Raw genomic sequence first — 15,739 nt, forward strand, 5'->3', positions numbered from 1 at the left:
TATTATTATGAATAGTAAAGTCAGTTTTGTTCGTGTGAGCACGGTGGGAAAATCTGTTCTGTGAGTGAGCACTTAACTTGCCATAACCAGAAATCAGCAGCTGATGATGAGAAAACTCAATGAAAGAGACTTTTGTCATCCTCATCATCAAAGATACATTCAGTTATCTGAAGTATTTTGACCCCAGTTGTTGACTTTGAATGAGGTTGTTATACAAAAAGTCTGCTTTAAATGTTTTCTGTGAAGCAACATTAAAGTGTTAATGAAGAAAATACATTTGGCTCAAAGCCATGCTAGCAGGCTAATGTCAGCATGCTAACATGACAGTGCTACCGTGCTGATATTTAGCAGGTATGATGTCTAACTTTAGCATGTAAGAATGATAACATTCGGTATTTAACGCTAAACACAAAGGAAAGCCGAGGCTAGTAGGGTTGTAGGTATTCGGTCTTAAACCGAAGTATTCAAGAACCAAAATTTTGACCTGATGATGGCAATCCCATCCTATTGTTGTTGAGATATTTCAGTCAGGACCAAGAAGGTGGACCGACCGACCGTCGGAACATTAAAGCCATGCCGCTAAAAAGACACTGGAATATACTCTTTCACAGAAAACCTTTTATCATCATGTCAAATTTTATAATACTGTATTTTCTTTGTATTCTACATTTTCTGTATAGAATGTACAGAGGCTGACAGTCAAAATGGTCCTAAATTGGCTCTCAGGGAGAGATGATAAGACTGAGTCTCATACAATTCAATATCTTTGGCTGGGTAGCACTGGTCAGAGAGAGCTGACTGATGTGTGAGAGCAGCATGAAGCTTCAAGTAATTTTGCAACACTGCAATGTCTTACAAATGAGCCTGTTCTCCTGTGGACAGGACGTGATAGAGGAGACTGAGATTAGCATGACAATTGAGGCAGGTAGATGTGTTATTTTTGTGCTCTTATCCTCGCAACGACTTTTGAATTCAGTGTAGATGCATCTTTGATAATCAAGGAAGCATTGTGGTATATAAGTGTGATGCCAAGTATAATTCCTCTGCAAATGGGCTTGTAACAGTCTTTGTTACCCACTGTAGTTAAGACTTCAGTGATAGAATGTGTTTTTCAAGGATCCTTTTCATCATTCCCACAGGGTATGTGTTATTTACCGACCACTGTGTGAACTTCAGGTAAACCAACACAGAGAAAAAACTTTTTTTTCTTTTCTTTTTTTTTTCTAATGGGATTCACTCTTTCAATAACCTCCAGACGCAATGTCACATGCTGGCTCCTGACTCAGTTTTGTGTTACAGTACATACATTAGGCGCACCGACACACAATCCCCAAAGGGAGAGTGTTTTTGTTCCACTTTGTGAAATCCTGTCCCTCTTTCGGAGGATAAAGGAGAATTAACCTGCAGAACCGTCAGAGATAGTGAGTGGTGTAATTGAAGGGAAGCAGCATCCCCAGTCACTATAGAAGCAATGTGTCTATTCTTTCAAAATGGGAGTCAGTCAGTAAGAAATTTCCTTTGTTTATTGGCATTAATCAAACCCCATCCTTCCCCGAGAGCTCCTCCAGGAAGTACCCTGTGTATCTGTATTGCCCATGGGAAGACTGACTGGGATCCTGTGTGAATTGTTGTATTACGTTGTATCATTATCATTTCATAGATTCTTTGATGAATACAGAGTGAGCCATAAAAATGTATTTCTTCAAGGACAGGATACAATTTTAGAGCAGAACTGTTCTTACAGTCTCTGTGTCCTTCACCAGGTGCTACCAGGTGTAACAAACTTAAATTGCAGGGAGGAAAATAACTTCCCCTTTTTAAAATATAATTTGGTCAGTAAACCATCTAAATACCTTTTCCAGGTTCCCAGAGGCTTGTTGATATTATTTTTCTGTTGATCTTTTAAATAAATTTACTAGCGTGACTTCAAACTTACTGTGAAAAAGCTAATATGCAATAAAATGCGAGCAAGAATATTATGAAGGTTTATGCAACACCACAGTGATCGTAGAGAACCTCCCACCCTGCTGTCACATTTGCAAAGTTGTTATGCACAGTAACTCTGAGAATGACTAGTAGTGCCTTAAGCTTGAAATCTCCATCCTCTCATTTGGTTTGGTATGTTCAAGTGTTTTTGCTGAAGCATTGCAATTAAATATGTACACTTTTAATTCAGTTTTCTTGGAACTACTGCATGAATATTAAATTGGCTACAGGGTTCTTAGACATTAATTATACAAATATAATAATAAACTCAAAATCTGCAACAGTTTAGCCTGAAAGAAGTCACTACATTTTTTTCTGTAGAGCAAAAGATGAGTTCTTCAGTGTCAGCTGTTTTAAGCAAACTCATACATGAGCAGTTTGTCCTGTTCCATGGCTACAATACATCTAAACTTTGCATACTTTGCCAAATGTGTGTACCATAGTGTTAATGGAATGATTTCTTTTTAAAGCTATTGTGTAGACTGGCTATCATGACATTTGTAAGCCTGCAACTAGAGAAATGTTCATTACTGTGTGTTTGTACAGTGGTGTTTAGTCAACATACACTATTGTGAATACTTTAATAGTCTATTCATCATAATTTAGAGCTGCGCCGGGAAGCAAGAGGCAGATATATTACAACAACGACTCCATCTCACATGCACCGCCTCGACACTGTTGATGGTGCGACTGCCTGGCAGGATATCCATGGGTTGGGAATTTCTCAAACAGGTTAGATAATGTATTGCACAGACAGTGATGTGCATCCTCACATGATTGTAGCCCATGTAGAAGTACTGGATGTGCGGGGCTTATTTTAAACTCAGTGTATTAAACCATCCCCTCCATGTATAATAATAACTTTGTCTCTGTAGATGCTCATTTATCTCCTTAGAACGTCAGGGGTTGGGTTACATCTCCATATCTTTGCTGTGGAAGTTTGCCAGATTGTCTGTGAACGATTATCCATAGACCAATGTACTGCACTGCACAGCCGAAATCATTACTTCCAAGTTTATATGGCTCAGATGATCCAATGAAATAATACAATTACTATGCAGATGCAGCCAGAATCTGTTTGCAGTAGTGACTAAAGGTGTGCACATATTGATTTACACATTTCTCACCTGTTTGCAGGAGGCACAGCATTGAATTAGCTCTTGGGTGTGTAGTGTTTAAATCAAGGTATGAAGGTCAAACATATTTACTTGGGAAAGAAGCGTGGGCTTCCTTAAGCACAAATTCCACTTAGGCATGTATATTTATGTTGTCTCTGGCATCATTTCCTTGGCATTTTGACAACTTTTCTCTGAGCTACCCCTTAAAAATGCTTCACCCTCGAATAAATTGCAATTTCCTGTTCTCATCCATTACCCTAACGATTTCTCTGGCCAATGAGCCTTCTGGCTATGCTGGGTTTGAGCCTGATGATGCGCTTGGCATTCAGCTGGCAGTGAGAGTCACTGAGTGCAGTGTGTTTTTCTGCACCCACATTAGATGTTGTGCATCCAACAGTCTTTAAGCTCATTACGGTAATCAGGTTAAAGAGAAGGGAACTAGGGAGCACTTGGCCTGCGGTGTGTTTCCTCTGGAGTTCCCCTGTGAGACGGAGAACCTCTCACACAGGCCCCGGCTGAGCTACTGGGACCCGGCTCTGCAGACGCCTGCTCCTAATGATCGGCTCCCGCTGCTTTTGTTTGTATGAAACCCTCACTGGGTTATTCAACTGCACCCATGCTGTCATAATGACTAGCTTGTAATTGTAAAGAACGTCTGATATACAGCCATTCTTTTCAAGGTTTCTGATCCATTTTTTGCGGGTCACACTAACACATTTGGTGCATAGGCAAATCCTGCTTGCTGCAATTAACTGTGTTTTTGCACAGATGAGGCATAAACAATGACGTGCAGATGAAACACAGTTTATCTTCACAGAACACAGAGAAAGAGTAAAACTGACTGTATTTACAAATGAAGCATGACTGTGTACGGGAGAGGTGTTTGTTCACTTTTATTGCTTTCGGTTTTATAGCTTATTTTTTGCTGAATCACAAAAGCTTTGATTCAGCAGTAATAATAGTCTTGCACATTGCCCCTCTTGTTTATGCCTTGATTTTATTTTGTATTTTGGGTTGTAAATTATCTACTGAAACCCTCTAACGTTTACTGTGTGTTTACTGAGTTTTTTTTTATCTGGCCTCACCAGAAAGCACAGAACAGGTTCAGTAAAAGTGCATTCCAGCTCATCTGTAGTAGTAACAGCTTGTCTCTTTAAACGCTGAGTGTTTAGCCATTGAAAACACTTCAGTGACCATCTTAAGAACCACTAATGAAAGTCAGAACCTTTTCTCATTTGTTGGTTTCTTTTGCAGACTGCACTGCACAGAAATGGCCCCCTTTTTTTTTCTTCTTCTTCTTCTTTGGAGCTGACAGAAGCCACCTGACCTGGGAATTGCCCAAAAACCAGGGTTGCTATGGCAACCAGCAGATGTGGAGCATGAAATAGTGAGGCTGCGAGTCCTTAACTAAGCATGGCAGCATCCCCTAAATGCTCCACTCCGTATCGTGCGGCTCCTCCGTCTCCATGTAGCTCCAGCTGCAAGTTGTGTCCAGAGGTGTGCAGCTGTGTTTCCCCTCTGTCCGCATGACACTGAGCTGACAGCATGCACAAAAAGAATTTCAAGTAGTCAGCATGGTTCTCTCAGTTCACCCTGTTGCACAATATACTAAGGATATCCATGCTGCGTGTGTGTGGGTGGTTAGTTGACCAGATGTTTATGAGGCGGATTTAAGCCAGAGATGTTTGTTTCTAGTAATCAGAAACACTTGGACATAGTATAAGGGTGGGAATCCAGTGAGAAGGCTGGAAAAGCTAGCATAAGAAATAGTTTGACTGCAGAAAACCTATGGGCTATATAATGTTTGTGTCCCTGAAATGTAAAGTTTATCTCATTTGGTGCTGTATTGTATATTCCTCGTGTCCTAACCAGATCCCAGGGGTGGAAGGTAGCTAGCTGCAAGAGCTGTTGTTACTATAAGAACATAATTGTGCCACTTTTTTTCAGAAACCAAGAATTTTACTTTGAATGAAGTAAATATTCAACAAAGCATTTCTCTCATACTTCTGGAAACAGTAGAGTAGTCTACACTTCTGCTCTTGTGGCAAAATTATAATGTTTACTTTGAACTTTAAATATTTGAGAAAGCTTCGCAGATGTTCACCACTTTGAACTACACTATAAACCTTTTGTGTATTCTAGTCTAGTCTTTAATCTATTGAGGTTTTTTGTGGAATTTAAAAACCTGGTATTTACTCTTTTCTCAAAATGGTATTCTTCTTCTCAGCACAAAAGAGAAGTACATTTATTTTATATAGCACCTCTCCTCACTTTGGGATTGTAGCAGTAGAATATACCAGAAAAAAAACTGACCTCTTAAAAACATATATGTCTTTGAAAAACTCTTCAGAAAAGACTAACCAATTTGCCGGCAGGCCTCCTGCACACAGCCTCCGCTTGAAGAACTTTCTGAAGTATACAGTATTTGTCTGAGGGAGAGCTGTTGTATACGCCTTCTCCAGCCAATTTAAACATTTGATTCAGCAGTGCTTTTAGTCCTCGCTGAGAGAAAAACAAAGCTGCAAGGAGTCACACAATGATACTGCGCTTGGAATGTACTCCCCATGTTAACAGAATAATGGAGTTTTCCGTTTGCCTTGGCCTCGCACAGTTTGCTTTTAACTTTTACTGTCCACCCTAAATGTTGACCGGTCATTCATCATTTTGGGAGGGAACGCACTGCAGAAAGCTGTTTGGTTAATTGAAGGGGAGGGAAACGGTTCTTGCTTAAGTGCTTTCTCTGTGCGTTCTCTGTCTGCCTGTCTTCGTCACACGCGCGCGTCTCCTCCGCCACACCGCGGGGATCAATGCACCTGCTGATGATTCTCACGTCTCTCATTGCGGCTCTCCTCTGCAGAACATTCAACAAAGCAGTAAAACTGAAGTGACACTTTCACACAGAAGTATTTTAATTTTTCAGACACGCTCTATCAAAGTGAATCAGAGTCAACTCGCTCAATCTCTGTTGCTGCTGAACACTTCCATGTACGTGTGACAGGATAGCTGACAGGCCTTCTGGATGAAACTGGGATTGTACAGTCATGTGCACACAGCCCTACATAAAGCAGCCCTTAACACTGTCAAAGCGCTCTCTCTTTGACCTTGTCTGCTTGACATTTAAAGGCTGGAATCCTTAAATCACCGCAGAGCGCATACCCTAAATCCAAATGACCCTGGAAGCAGTTGCAGGCGTGGACCTGAGGGCAGAGTGGATGTGTCTGCTGCTGCTGCTGCTGCTGTCCAGCCTTATATGTCCAGGAAAAAGGTGGGCACAGCAGCAGCCATGGCAACTGTGGGCAGAGTCGCTGATCTGGAAACAATGGGCCAACAACATGGCCTCTCCCTGAACCTCCTCTCATGCAACAACATGGTTTCACTCCCCATCAACAGGGGGTTTTATTGTTACAAAAACCACTTTGATACTGTTGTAGATCACAATGTCGGTAAGTGTTTCTTTTTTTTAATAATGCTCCACTAAGCTTACTGAGAGTACAGATAATAACACAAGGCACAGTGAAGGAGAAACTAATAGGAATTAAACTGATATGTGTTCTTAGCTAAATGTTTGGTTCTGCTTAAAGAGCCAGAACAGTGAATCTCCGCCTTTTTATATGTCGCCTTTCTTCCTTTACAGCATGCCAGAGTATAATAAAATGTCGATAGAGTCCTTTGGGATATCACACTTTGGAGTGAAGCCAATGCATGTTCCGTTCCACTGCTCTTGATACTGTAATCGGCATGCAAGTTGTAGTAGGCCGTCAGAAGTATGAGAGAGAGAGAGAGAGAGAGAGAGGGAGAGAGAGAGGCTCAGTGCTGGGGAGGCAGCGCAGACAGGAGATTGGAGTCACCTGATTTACAGGACATGACACTCCAGGCAGAATGCACTGATCGTGGGAGCCAGAGGTGTGAGAGTTATGATCTGATACACACGGCCCTCTGCAGGATGATCAGTTTAGTTGTTCGTTTTTTTTTTTTTTTTTTTTTCATGTTTTGACATGTTTTGTTTTATAATAAAGTGATGTTTGGCAGACAGCTTTTGCAGGCTGCTGCTTTTTTGTAAGGAAAGGCTGCCTCAGTTTGATGTTCTTTCATGGTGTAAGGAGCGTTAGATTGGCACTGAGGTGATGGGAACACTGGTTAGCATCTTAACTGTGACCTTTTGTAATTCTGACGCAGTGATTTCATGAGCCGGCTCTGCCTTGTACTTCTATATTCTTACACTAATTACTGTCACATCTCTGGAGTCTTTTCTCGCTATACTCCTTCATCTCCCTGTGCCCGTCTGTCTACATTTGATAAAACTAGATCTCTAATTCTGTCATACTGTATTGCTGGCACATACTGTAGTCCTGCTTTCACAGTGCGAAGTGCAGGAGAGAGTGGAAACAAGCCTTATTACCACGAGTCTCACTTACGGGTCTGAGGGACATGGCTGAAAGAATCTAAAGGAAGACTGATTTGATTTTGCTGACTACTAAATCTTGTCTTATGTTCTGGGTGCATTGTGGGTATGTTGGCTACTATATATAGGGTGGATTTCTTGTGCTGCCATTGGAGAACATAAATTCTAGTACATGTGAATTCTGAGTGTTTAATACAGCACACTGTTCCTTCTTTTTTTTTCTTTCTAAAATACTATTGAAATTTATTATTATTATCATTAAATTTTATTTTCTCCATCTCAGTATTTCTTTGCACACATCTGCACCTGCTCTTGACAGTAGGATAAATTTTCCATGTTGAGCCAACCTCCACAAATTGATTGAACGTCAGTAAATACAGCAGAATGTGCAAACTCCACACTTCATCATTCCTCCTCCTGTGATTTGTGTAATCCAGCCGTAAGCATAAAGGAGCTGAGTACACTTCACTGATTGCACACAGATTGCATCTCCCTTAACAAGCAAACTGCGGCCAGTGTGTTGTTTGATAACCAATAGCATGGAGGAGGGCGGAGTGCCAAGTTCCTATCATTTGCTGCCATTCACATGCCGCTACTGGGCTCCTTGACACATCAGTTCTGTTACACCAATACCATGATGTTCGAACGTTGTTAAAGAGCAGCTAATGTCACGGCTTATGTTTATGGTTTCCAGTTGGTGTAAGAACTCAGCAGCAACGGTGGCGTTTCTCTGAGCAACTCAACGAGCAAATCCGTATTGGTTGAGCTGGAGAACATGTAGTGATATTGATAGTAATGTAAAAGCTTTGTTCTACTATATTTTTGGTCATGTTTATGTTACCACGTACTGAGATACTTTATTTCACAAAGCTGAATTGCCTTTCTGCCTGTTATTCAGGGTGTAAATTCAAGCACATATATTAGTATTAATTGGGAGATATAAATAATCTAACAAAATTTTGAAATCTGTTGTGGTTTTGCTGACAAGAAATGATGTTCAGGACGTAACCGTGGGGAGGAAACGCTTCCCAGATAGAACATAATGAAGTATGTCGACATCAAACCCCCCCATATGCAGTGAAAAGTAAATAATAGGCAAACCTGTGTGGATTGAAGCCACTTGACAAGCACCTGTTCAGAATTTAATACTCATAATAGTCATACATACAGCTATCACATCCTTAAATATTTTCTTTGGCATGAAATACATATTTTAAGAAGAGTGCTGTGAAAATATTGTTTCATGGAAAGTGTTAAGTGATATTCCATGTGAGACACTGAAAAGTATCTCTTTTTTTTTAGCAAACTGTTCTCTGGATTTTTTATTTTTAAAATCCAAAACACTGAACTATTGACTCTAAACATGTTCCCTGTTTCACATTATTACATCACTTTGTCTGGAATATTTATCAGTCAAAAACCAGATGTAGGCTAGTGGACCAGAGGCCAGATACTGCAAATGCTGTATAGGAGATTTATGGTTAAAAATGTGGTTAGTAATGATAATGAAATCATCATGGGCTCCTGTTGTTGTTTTGGGCTGATCTGCGCCCATCAGTGTATGTAATGGAATAACCAAAAAAAAAAACAATGTTTGGGCAACATCTGCCTGAGCCTCTATGAACCACTACCCCTGAGTGACTGAGTGACTGAAGCACTAGCTCATTGGTTGACTGACTGCAGCTGCTGGGTGGAGCTCTCCTCCTCTAGTAGCTGTTTCTGTCTCTGTCTATTAAGAAGCTCTTTCTTCACAGCTCTAAATGAGGATGAGGGATGCTACATATTGAATGATGCCATGTGTTATAAGACTCAATGTATTGACTTCAGGACTGCTGGGCTACCTAAACTAATAATATCTCAATAGTAATGTAACTGAGCCAAGTGTGTACTATACCCACTCTTATAATTTTCAGTGTACTGAAGGGTTTGCTGTATGATCTTCAAGAATAACAATTTAAGGATTAATAGGATTTCTTTTGATCTATTGCCATATATGTGTAGGTATTAGTGAATACCATTGTAAGAAGAAAGGAAGAAACAGTTACGTTTATTGCATTGCTTGTGCTGTGCTGTTCTTTTCCAAGCGATGCTGCTGGAGGACGCTCAACTTCGCTGGATATTTTTAGTGTAAGAGGAGCTGTTCTCCCCCCCTCCCCGTGACAAGGGCAAGATTCATAATTTCTGTCAGCGTCTATACCCTCAAATTTGCATTAGCGCGGAGAGTGTCGCCCGGGAGCAAAGCATGTAGTCCTCAGAGTGGGTCATAGCAGCAAGGTTCATTTTCAAATGTTCAAAAATAAATCAGTGTAACTGTGAGCGGCTCTGAATTTAGAGCGTCGCTCCTTTTTTCTGTCTGAATCGACGAGCACTGCTTGACTAACACTCTATGAAGTAAAAAATAATACCGTGCAAGACACATATAACATGACAGCTTGTTTATAGTAATCCTGGTCAACTTTAAAAAGCAAGGGTCAGTTCTGCCTCATAAGGCTGTCCAGTGATAGCTGTTTCCTGCAGGAGCAATGATTAATTTATGAAACGTATGGAGGAAGTGATAAGGGTGGGGATGAAAGCCTTTTGACTTATTAATTATTTGAATTGTATTCAGGTAGAATCCAGATTCAGTGGGGGTTCTCTGCCCGGAAATGAACACAAGGACACCTTGATAGATGGACATTTGGAAATGGTACGCGTAATAGAGGGCTTGGTTCATTTTAGATCTACTAAGCGAAAAGAAGATGCGATAATAAACAGTTTATCTGTATTGATACACCTTCTAAAAGAATAAACCTGCTCCATCGATAGTACCTTTGGCAGCCTGTGAATATTTGACATTTTGCATTGGTGTACCATAATAATTTTCTCCTCATGTTTTTAATGTGGTAAGGGGAAGCTGATAAAATGATCTCTCTCTGGCCCCATGTGTTATTTAGATTACAGCCCTGGGCTATTAAATAGACACAACAATCATTTGCTATATGTTTGTTGTAAATCAAATATGCCCCATAGTCATAAAGATGTATTAATGGTTGTTGATTAATGCCTACCTCTTGTGTACCGTTAGGGCTCTGATAAACTAATTCAAATAAGGATGTGAAGTGCTCAGAATGATCGCCTAGCAGTCATTAAATTTAGAAGCAGCATGGTGAAAATAACACACCTGACCTTGACAGGGTTCTCCACTGTGGAGATTTGAATGGAAGTGTAGTTTCTGGACTGCAGGAAAATGTTGGATTTGAATACACAGATGATCAAAACAACCACCCTTGTTTGCTGTTATGTGAACCACCACTGGAGTGTCTGTGTTCCAGGAAAGCTCAGCGGTCTCCAGAGACATACTGTGGTCCTGCAGGAAACTGACCTTGCTTTCAATCAGGCGGGGGATAAAAGGCTGTCGGTGCAGGAGGATGTAAAGAGGAGAGAAAAGGAGGTGTGGTGTGGAGCAGTTTCGCCAATTAGCATTTTCTCAATGCACGCATGCTTTAATCCTGCTGTTCTCAACAGCTCTGAGAACTACTGAGGTCAGAATAACTCTCAGCCCGGCATTCAATGTCACTGACATACTACATGCTTAAATTACACAATAACAAAGGCTCACCAGGCTGGAGATAATTTGGTATAGTAAATACAAACTCTGTGTATTTGTGAGGTTAGTGAAGGCTGCGCCTGCAGTATCCTCCTGCTGCTTTACTGGCTATTTCATTTGAGCTTTGGGGTTATTTTCAATTGCATCACAGCTTGTTAAAGCCTAATTGTCAACCTTTACAATAGTTGTGATTTCTTTAGAGTCGCCATACTAATCTACCTTTTATCCCAGAGTGGCTGTTTTTTTTTTTTTGTTTTTTTTAAAACTCAACAGTAATTGCTGCTGTTTGTGTAAGTAAGACAAGAGATGTTTGCCTCTGCATCACTATTTCTGCTTCTGTTCAGAAATGCTGCCAAAGCAGAAAGAGTCTAAAATGCCTTGCTTACCAGGGAATCATTACTGTTTCTCCTGTGATCTCAGTTTAATGCGCTGACCTTGAAAATCATGTAGCAATGTGGGGGGATGGTTCAGATTTGGTGCTTTAAGAATGTTGAATAGTAGATAGCACTCAATTGTTATTGTTTCCCATTTGCATAATTACTTTAAGTGTTTATACTGTATACTGCAAGATCTTGGGCTTTTTTTTGTTTGGGGAACATGGCATGTATTTGCAGAATATAAAGCATGATTTAATAGACATCAGAAACCTGGCATCTGATGCAAATTGCAGGGGACAGTCTTGTGCAGTATATGGCTGACACATACAGTGCAGTAATTGCCATGTGATTGTTGCATTGAACATCTTCAAAGCGGCTGTAAAGAGTGTGGGTGCTCTTCACAGTTGGAAATCATGGCCATGTAGCCCAGGCGTATTTCTTTCAGAACAGCTGATCCTGGCTTTTGTTGTTCTCTGCCTTCTCTACATTCTTGTCCCTACACAGCATGAGAAACACACAGGCATTTACTCTGGTATTGATCAAATAAAAAAAAAAAACACACATTTGAGGAACCCTTGTACAGCATTGTTGCATGGTGGCCTTGGAAGACTGTTTTTCATTCTCATCCACACCCTGTGAGCTCTCAAGGACCATTCAGCTTCAGATTTGTTCTTCTGTGAGAAGGATTTTCAGACACTGGTCCAAACAAACTGATCAGGCGTGCACCAACACTTGTTTAGGTTTCCTGTCCAGTCGTCTCCATACTTATGTGACAGACTGGTGCATTAATCGCAGCAGGGCTCTGTGCTGCTGCTGGTATTACGGTCAATCATTAGAGTTGCATCCTCTCCAGATGGCACCTGCCGTCCCTGGCCTCGATTGAATTGTCCATGTTTAGACTCCCCAGCAAGCTGCTCTTTGGCCATTTTCATGTCTTAATATTTAGTAGTAAACAAACCTAATTCAATACAGGGTGCTCCCCTGATGGATCAGTGAATGTCATGGGAGTGCTTTGAAATTTAATTTTTTAGATCTACCTAGTGATGTAGGAAAGGTAATAAAATAAAGAAGATCCAACAGAGACTCGCATAAGTGAGTTGTTTCTCATTGCTCCTCTCTCAGACGTAGATCCACCCATGCCTGAAAGCAGAGCTAATGAGGAGCTGGCTTCACTGGAGTGTTTGCACGAGGATACTAGTGAAAAAATGTGCTCTCACACTACTGTAAGCTCAGGGATTATCATTATCCTCCTGGGTTTCATCATGTGGTTTCTGTAGAACTGTGAAGCGAGCGATGCTACTCACAACAGATACTAAAGCGACTGTTGCTTTAGGAGTAGACCTACAATCATCTATAGCAAATACCTGCTGTCAGAGGTATCTGGATGGATGGACCCGTCTGAAACGTCCCTGTGAAACTTCCACAAAAGTGCAAACATTTTATCTGCACAATCCGTATATTTGGTGAGTCTACATTGTGAGCCCACATACGTGCCAATGTGGCCTGCTGTGTTTGTCAGTCTGGGGTCTCAAGCTGCTTGTCTAGAAGCGAGTATCTGTGGAAAGAGCTGGATGACAAAAACTCGGTGGGGCTTCTCCACCAGCCTGTACAGAGTAGAGCTCATGCGGCGCCATTACCCCTTCTTCTTTGTGCTTGTCTTTCCCTCTTTGTGTGAAGAAATACTCAGGGAAGGAGAGGGTCTATTGGAGAGGAACCCATGTCCATGACAGAGCCACAGTCACAGGCGGCCTCATTCAGAACTCGATCATTATAGAAAATTTACTTCTCAGACTTCCTCTGCTCTGGCTCAAAAGGGATCTGTGGACGAGCTGCGAATCCTGGGCACAGAATAACTCTTTGTTTCCCAGTGCGGCTGCCATCTGAATTGTGTCAGTGTGAAGATTTGAACTTTTGCCTTTATGTCCAACTATGGAGAAAAATCTAAAATTCTTTTGGTGTTACAGTTGAATTTAGAGTAAAGTACAGTTGAAACAATTAGTGAGTTAATCGAATGGCCAGTCACCAGAAAATTATTTGGCAACTATTTTATTTCAGTCCATTGTTTTCAGTTCAAGTAAAAATGCCAAAAGCGATTTGAACATGCCGAATTTGGCTTTGGAAATTTTTTCATAATATGCTGGTGTTTTATGGATCAAATGATTAATCGATTAATAGGAAAGATAATGAACAAATTAATTTGATAATGAAAACTATTCTTAGTTGCAGCCCTGGTGTATAGTTACATCAATATTTGGGAACTTGAATCTATGCTGATATACCCGTCTTCTCTGGAAGAGATGAGTTGGCTTTGGAGGCGTCACAGACTAATCTTTGTTCACAAAAAAAAGTAAGACTGAGATTTTAGATGTATAATGTAAATAAGAGGCAGAGAGCCTCCCTGGTGTAGATGGCCCTATTTATCACATCCATCCCTCTCCCTGTTCAAGCCAAGGTCAAGGAAGAGGAGAAACACACTGCAGTATCAGACTCTTTCCTTTTTTTTTCTTTTTTTCTTTTTTTTGCGCATATGAGTCTCAGAATACCTGAATTGATTCACCCTAATTGCAGTATGTGATAAAACACCCACTGATTTGTCTCACGGTGAAGCCTGCTGCTGGTGGAGAGTGCAAGCCAGAGGAAGAGCAGATAATTATGCAGTGGTGGAACGTCATTTTCTGTGTTTTGACTTGGCTCCTGTTATTCCTGCCGATTAGAGAGATTTGCGGTCTCTTTTTTTTAAAATTTTTTTTTTTATTCCTTTTTCCGCTGAAAGATTATGTCGCTTGTCTTGGTTCAACTAATTCTACACACACTGCAATCAGGCAGAGGCTCTCCATACACGTAACCCTTTGATATCAGAACAGCGGGGAAGAATGAGGAGCTGGGGTGCGGCATAACACACATTCATTTTCACAGGTGAAAATGTCCCCAAGAAGGTAATTGTGATGATTTGCTCTGTGCCTTGCGGTGCTATTTTCTGCCTCTGAGACTTCCTCTTCACACTTTGGAGTATGATTGTTTTATGAGAGGACATTTTAATAATGGCTTGTTGACACCAGCCACAACACAGACAGTCTATTGGAGATATTAGCCAGCAGTATGACTTTACACATTCACTGAACCTCACGTACTGTTTGTGCTTCTGTGTTGTCCAGGTGTGTAGGTTGGTGAGGCCATTATACTACCCACCAAGATGGTGGCCTTGTCACTAAAGATATGTGTACGTCAGTGCAATGTGGTGAAGACGATGCAGTTTGAGCCATCCACGCCTGTGTATGACGCCTGCAGAATCATCAGAGAGAGAGTACCGGAAGCCCAGACAGGACAAGGTTGGTGGATGACTCACAAATGGTAAATCTATAGAAATTTACATAATGGAAATCTATAGGAATCTACATTTGCATACTGTGTTTCCCTTGGTGTTTCAGCCTCAGATTATGGCCTCTTCCTGTCTGACGATGATCCCAGGAAAGGAATCTGGCTCGAGTCTGGAAGAACCCTGGATTACTACATGCTGCGAAATGGAGTAAGATTAAGTCATATAGTCTGGGGTGGAGAACTGTCAGTGTCACTTATCATCTCTTAAAGTGATTTACATTTTCTGGAGGCACCTGAGATATTCATGCCTCCCTGCTCGCAGGGAGCGACTGCAGTTTACTGTCGAGAACGATCAGCACGGTTGTAGATGTCACTGAGCTTCCCCCATTCCTGTTTTCTCAGGACGTCTTGGAGTATAAGAAGAAACAAAGGCCGCAAAAGATCAAAATGCTGGATGGTGCCATTAAAACCATCATGGTGGATGACTCAAAAACAGTCGGGGAGCTGCTCGTCACCATATGCAGTAGAATAGGTAAGTGATAGTCTCCCAGCGCTGCTAGTACGAATCTTGTCAAGCCATCATCCGAGGCTTGAATTATTCATCCTCTATTTTATTTTTAGTCCACAGCATACCGCTTGACTTCACACTGAGTTGCATTATGTTACATCGATACATTCATATTTGAACAGCAGCGTTAGTTAACTACTTTGGAGCGTTCATGTACACTTGATAAAGCCCTGATCACGTTTTTTTTTTTTTTTTTTTTTAAAGCATGATTGGCATCATTCATCAAGCTCAAACAAGCTTGTTTCTAATAAATGCTGAAGTGTTCTTTCTAAGGCTCAGACCGTGCCCTCGCTGCCTGTCACAGAGGGGTTCCCTAAGCTGTGTATTTCAATTATAATGGGCTGCCATCAAGCTCGACTGGATGAGGAGGAGAGGGATGTCTGT

At 41.1% G+C, this 15,739-nt stretch overlaps 1 protein-coding gene across 1 annotated transcript in view; it reads left to right on the forward strand.

Annotated features, from left to right (window-relative positions):
• The window catches only part of tln2 (talin 2), a 79,356-nt gene that overhangs the window by 15,439 nt on the left and 48,178 nt on the right, over window positions 1–15,739 (forward strand). Inside the window, exons 2-4 of the mRNA XM_022754270.1 lie at window positions 14,625–14,798; window positions 14,898–14,995; window positions 15,190–15,319. Coding sequence (XP_022609991.1) covers window positions 14,663–14,798; window positions 14,898–14,995; window positions 15,190–15,319 — 364 coding nt within the window. The 5' untranslated portion in view covers window positions 14,625–14,662. The remainder of the gene's footprint in view (window positions 1–14,624; window positions 14,799–14,897; window positions 14,996–15,189; window positions 15,320–15,739) is intronic.

The sequence above is a fragment of the Seriola dumerili genome, unplaced genomic scaffold, assembly GCF_002260705.1.
Source record: "Seriola dumerili isolate Sdu_G_001 unplaced genomic scaffold, Sdu_1.0 BDQW01000219.1, whole genome shotgun sequence".
In the NCBI taxonomy this organism is placed as follows: Eukaryota; Metazoa; Chordata; class Actinopteri; order Carangiformes; family Carangidae; genus Seriola; species Seriola dumerili.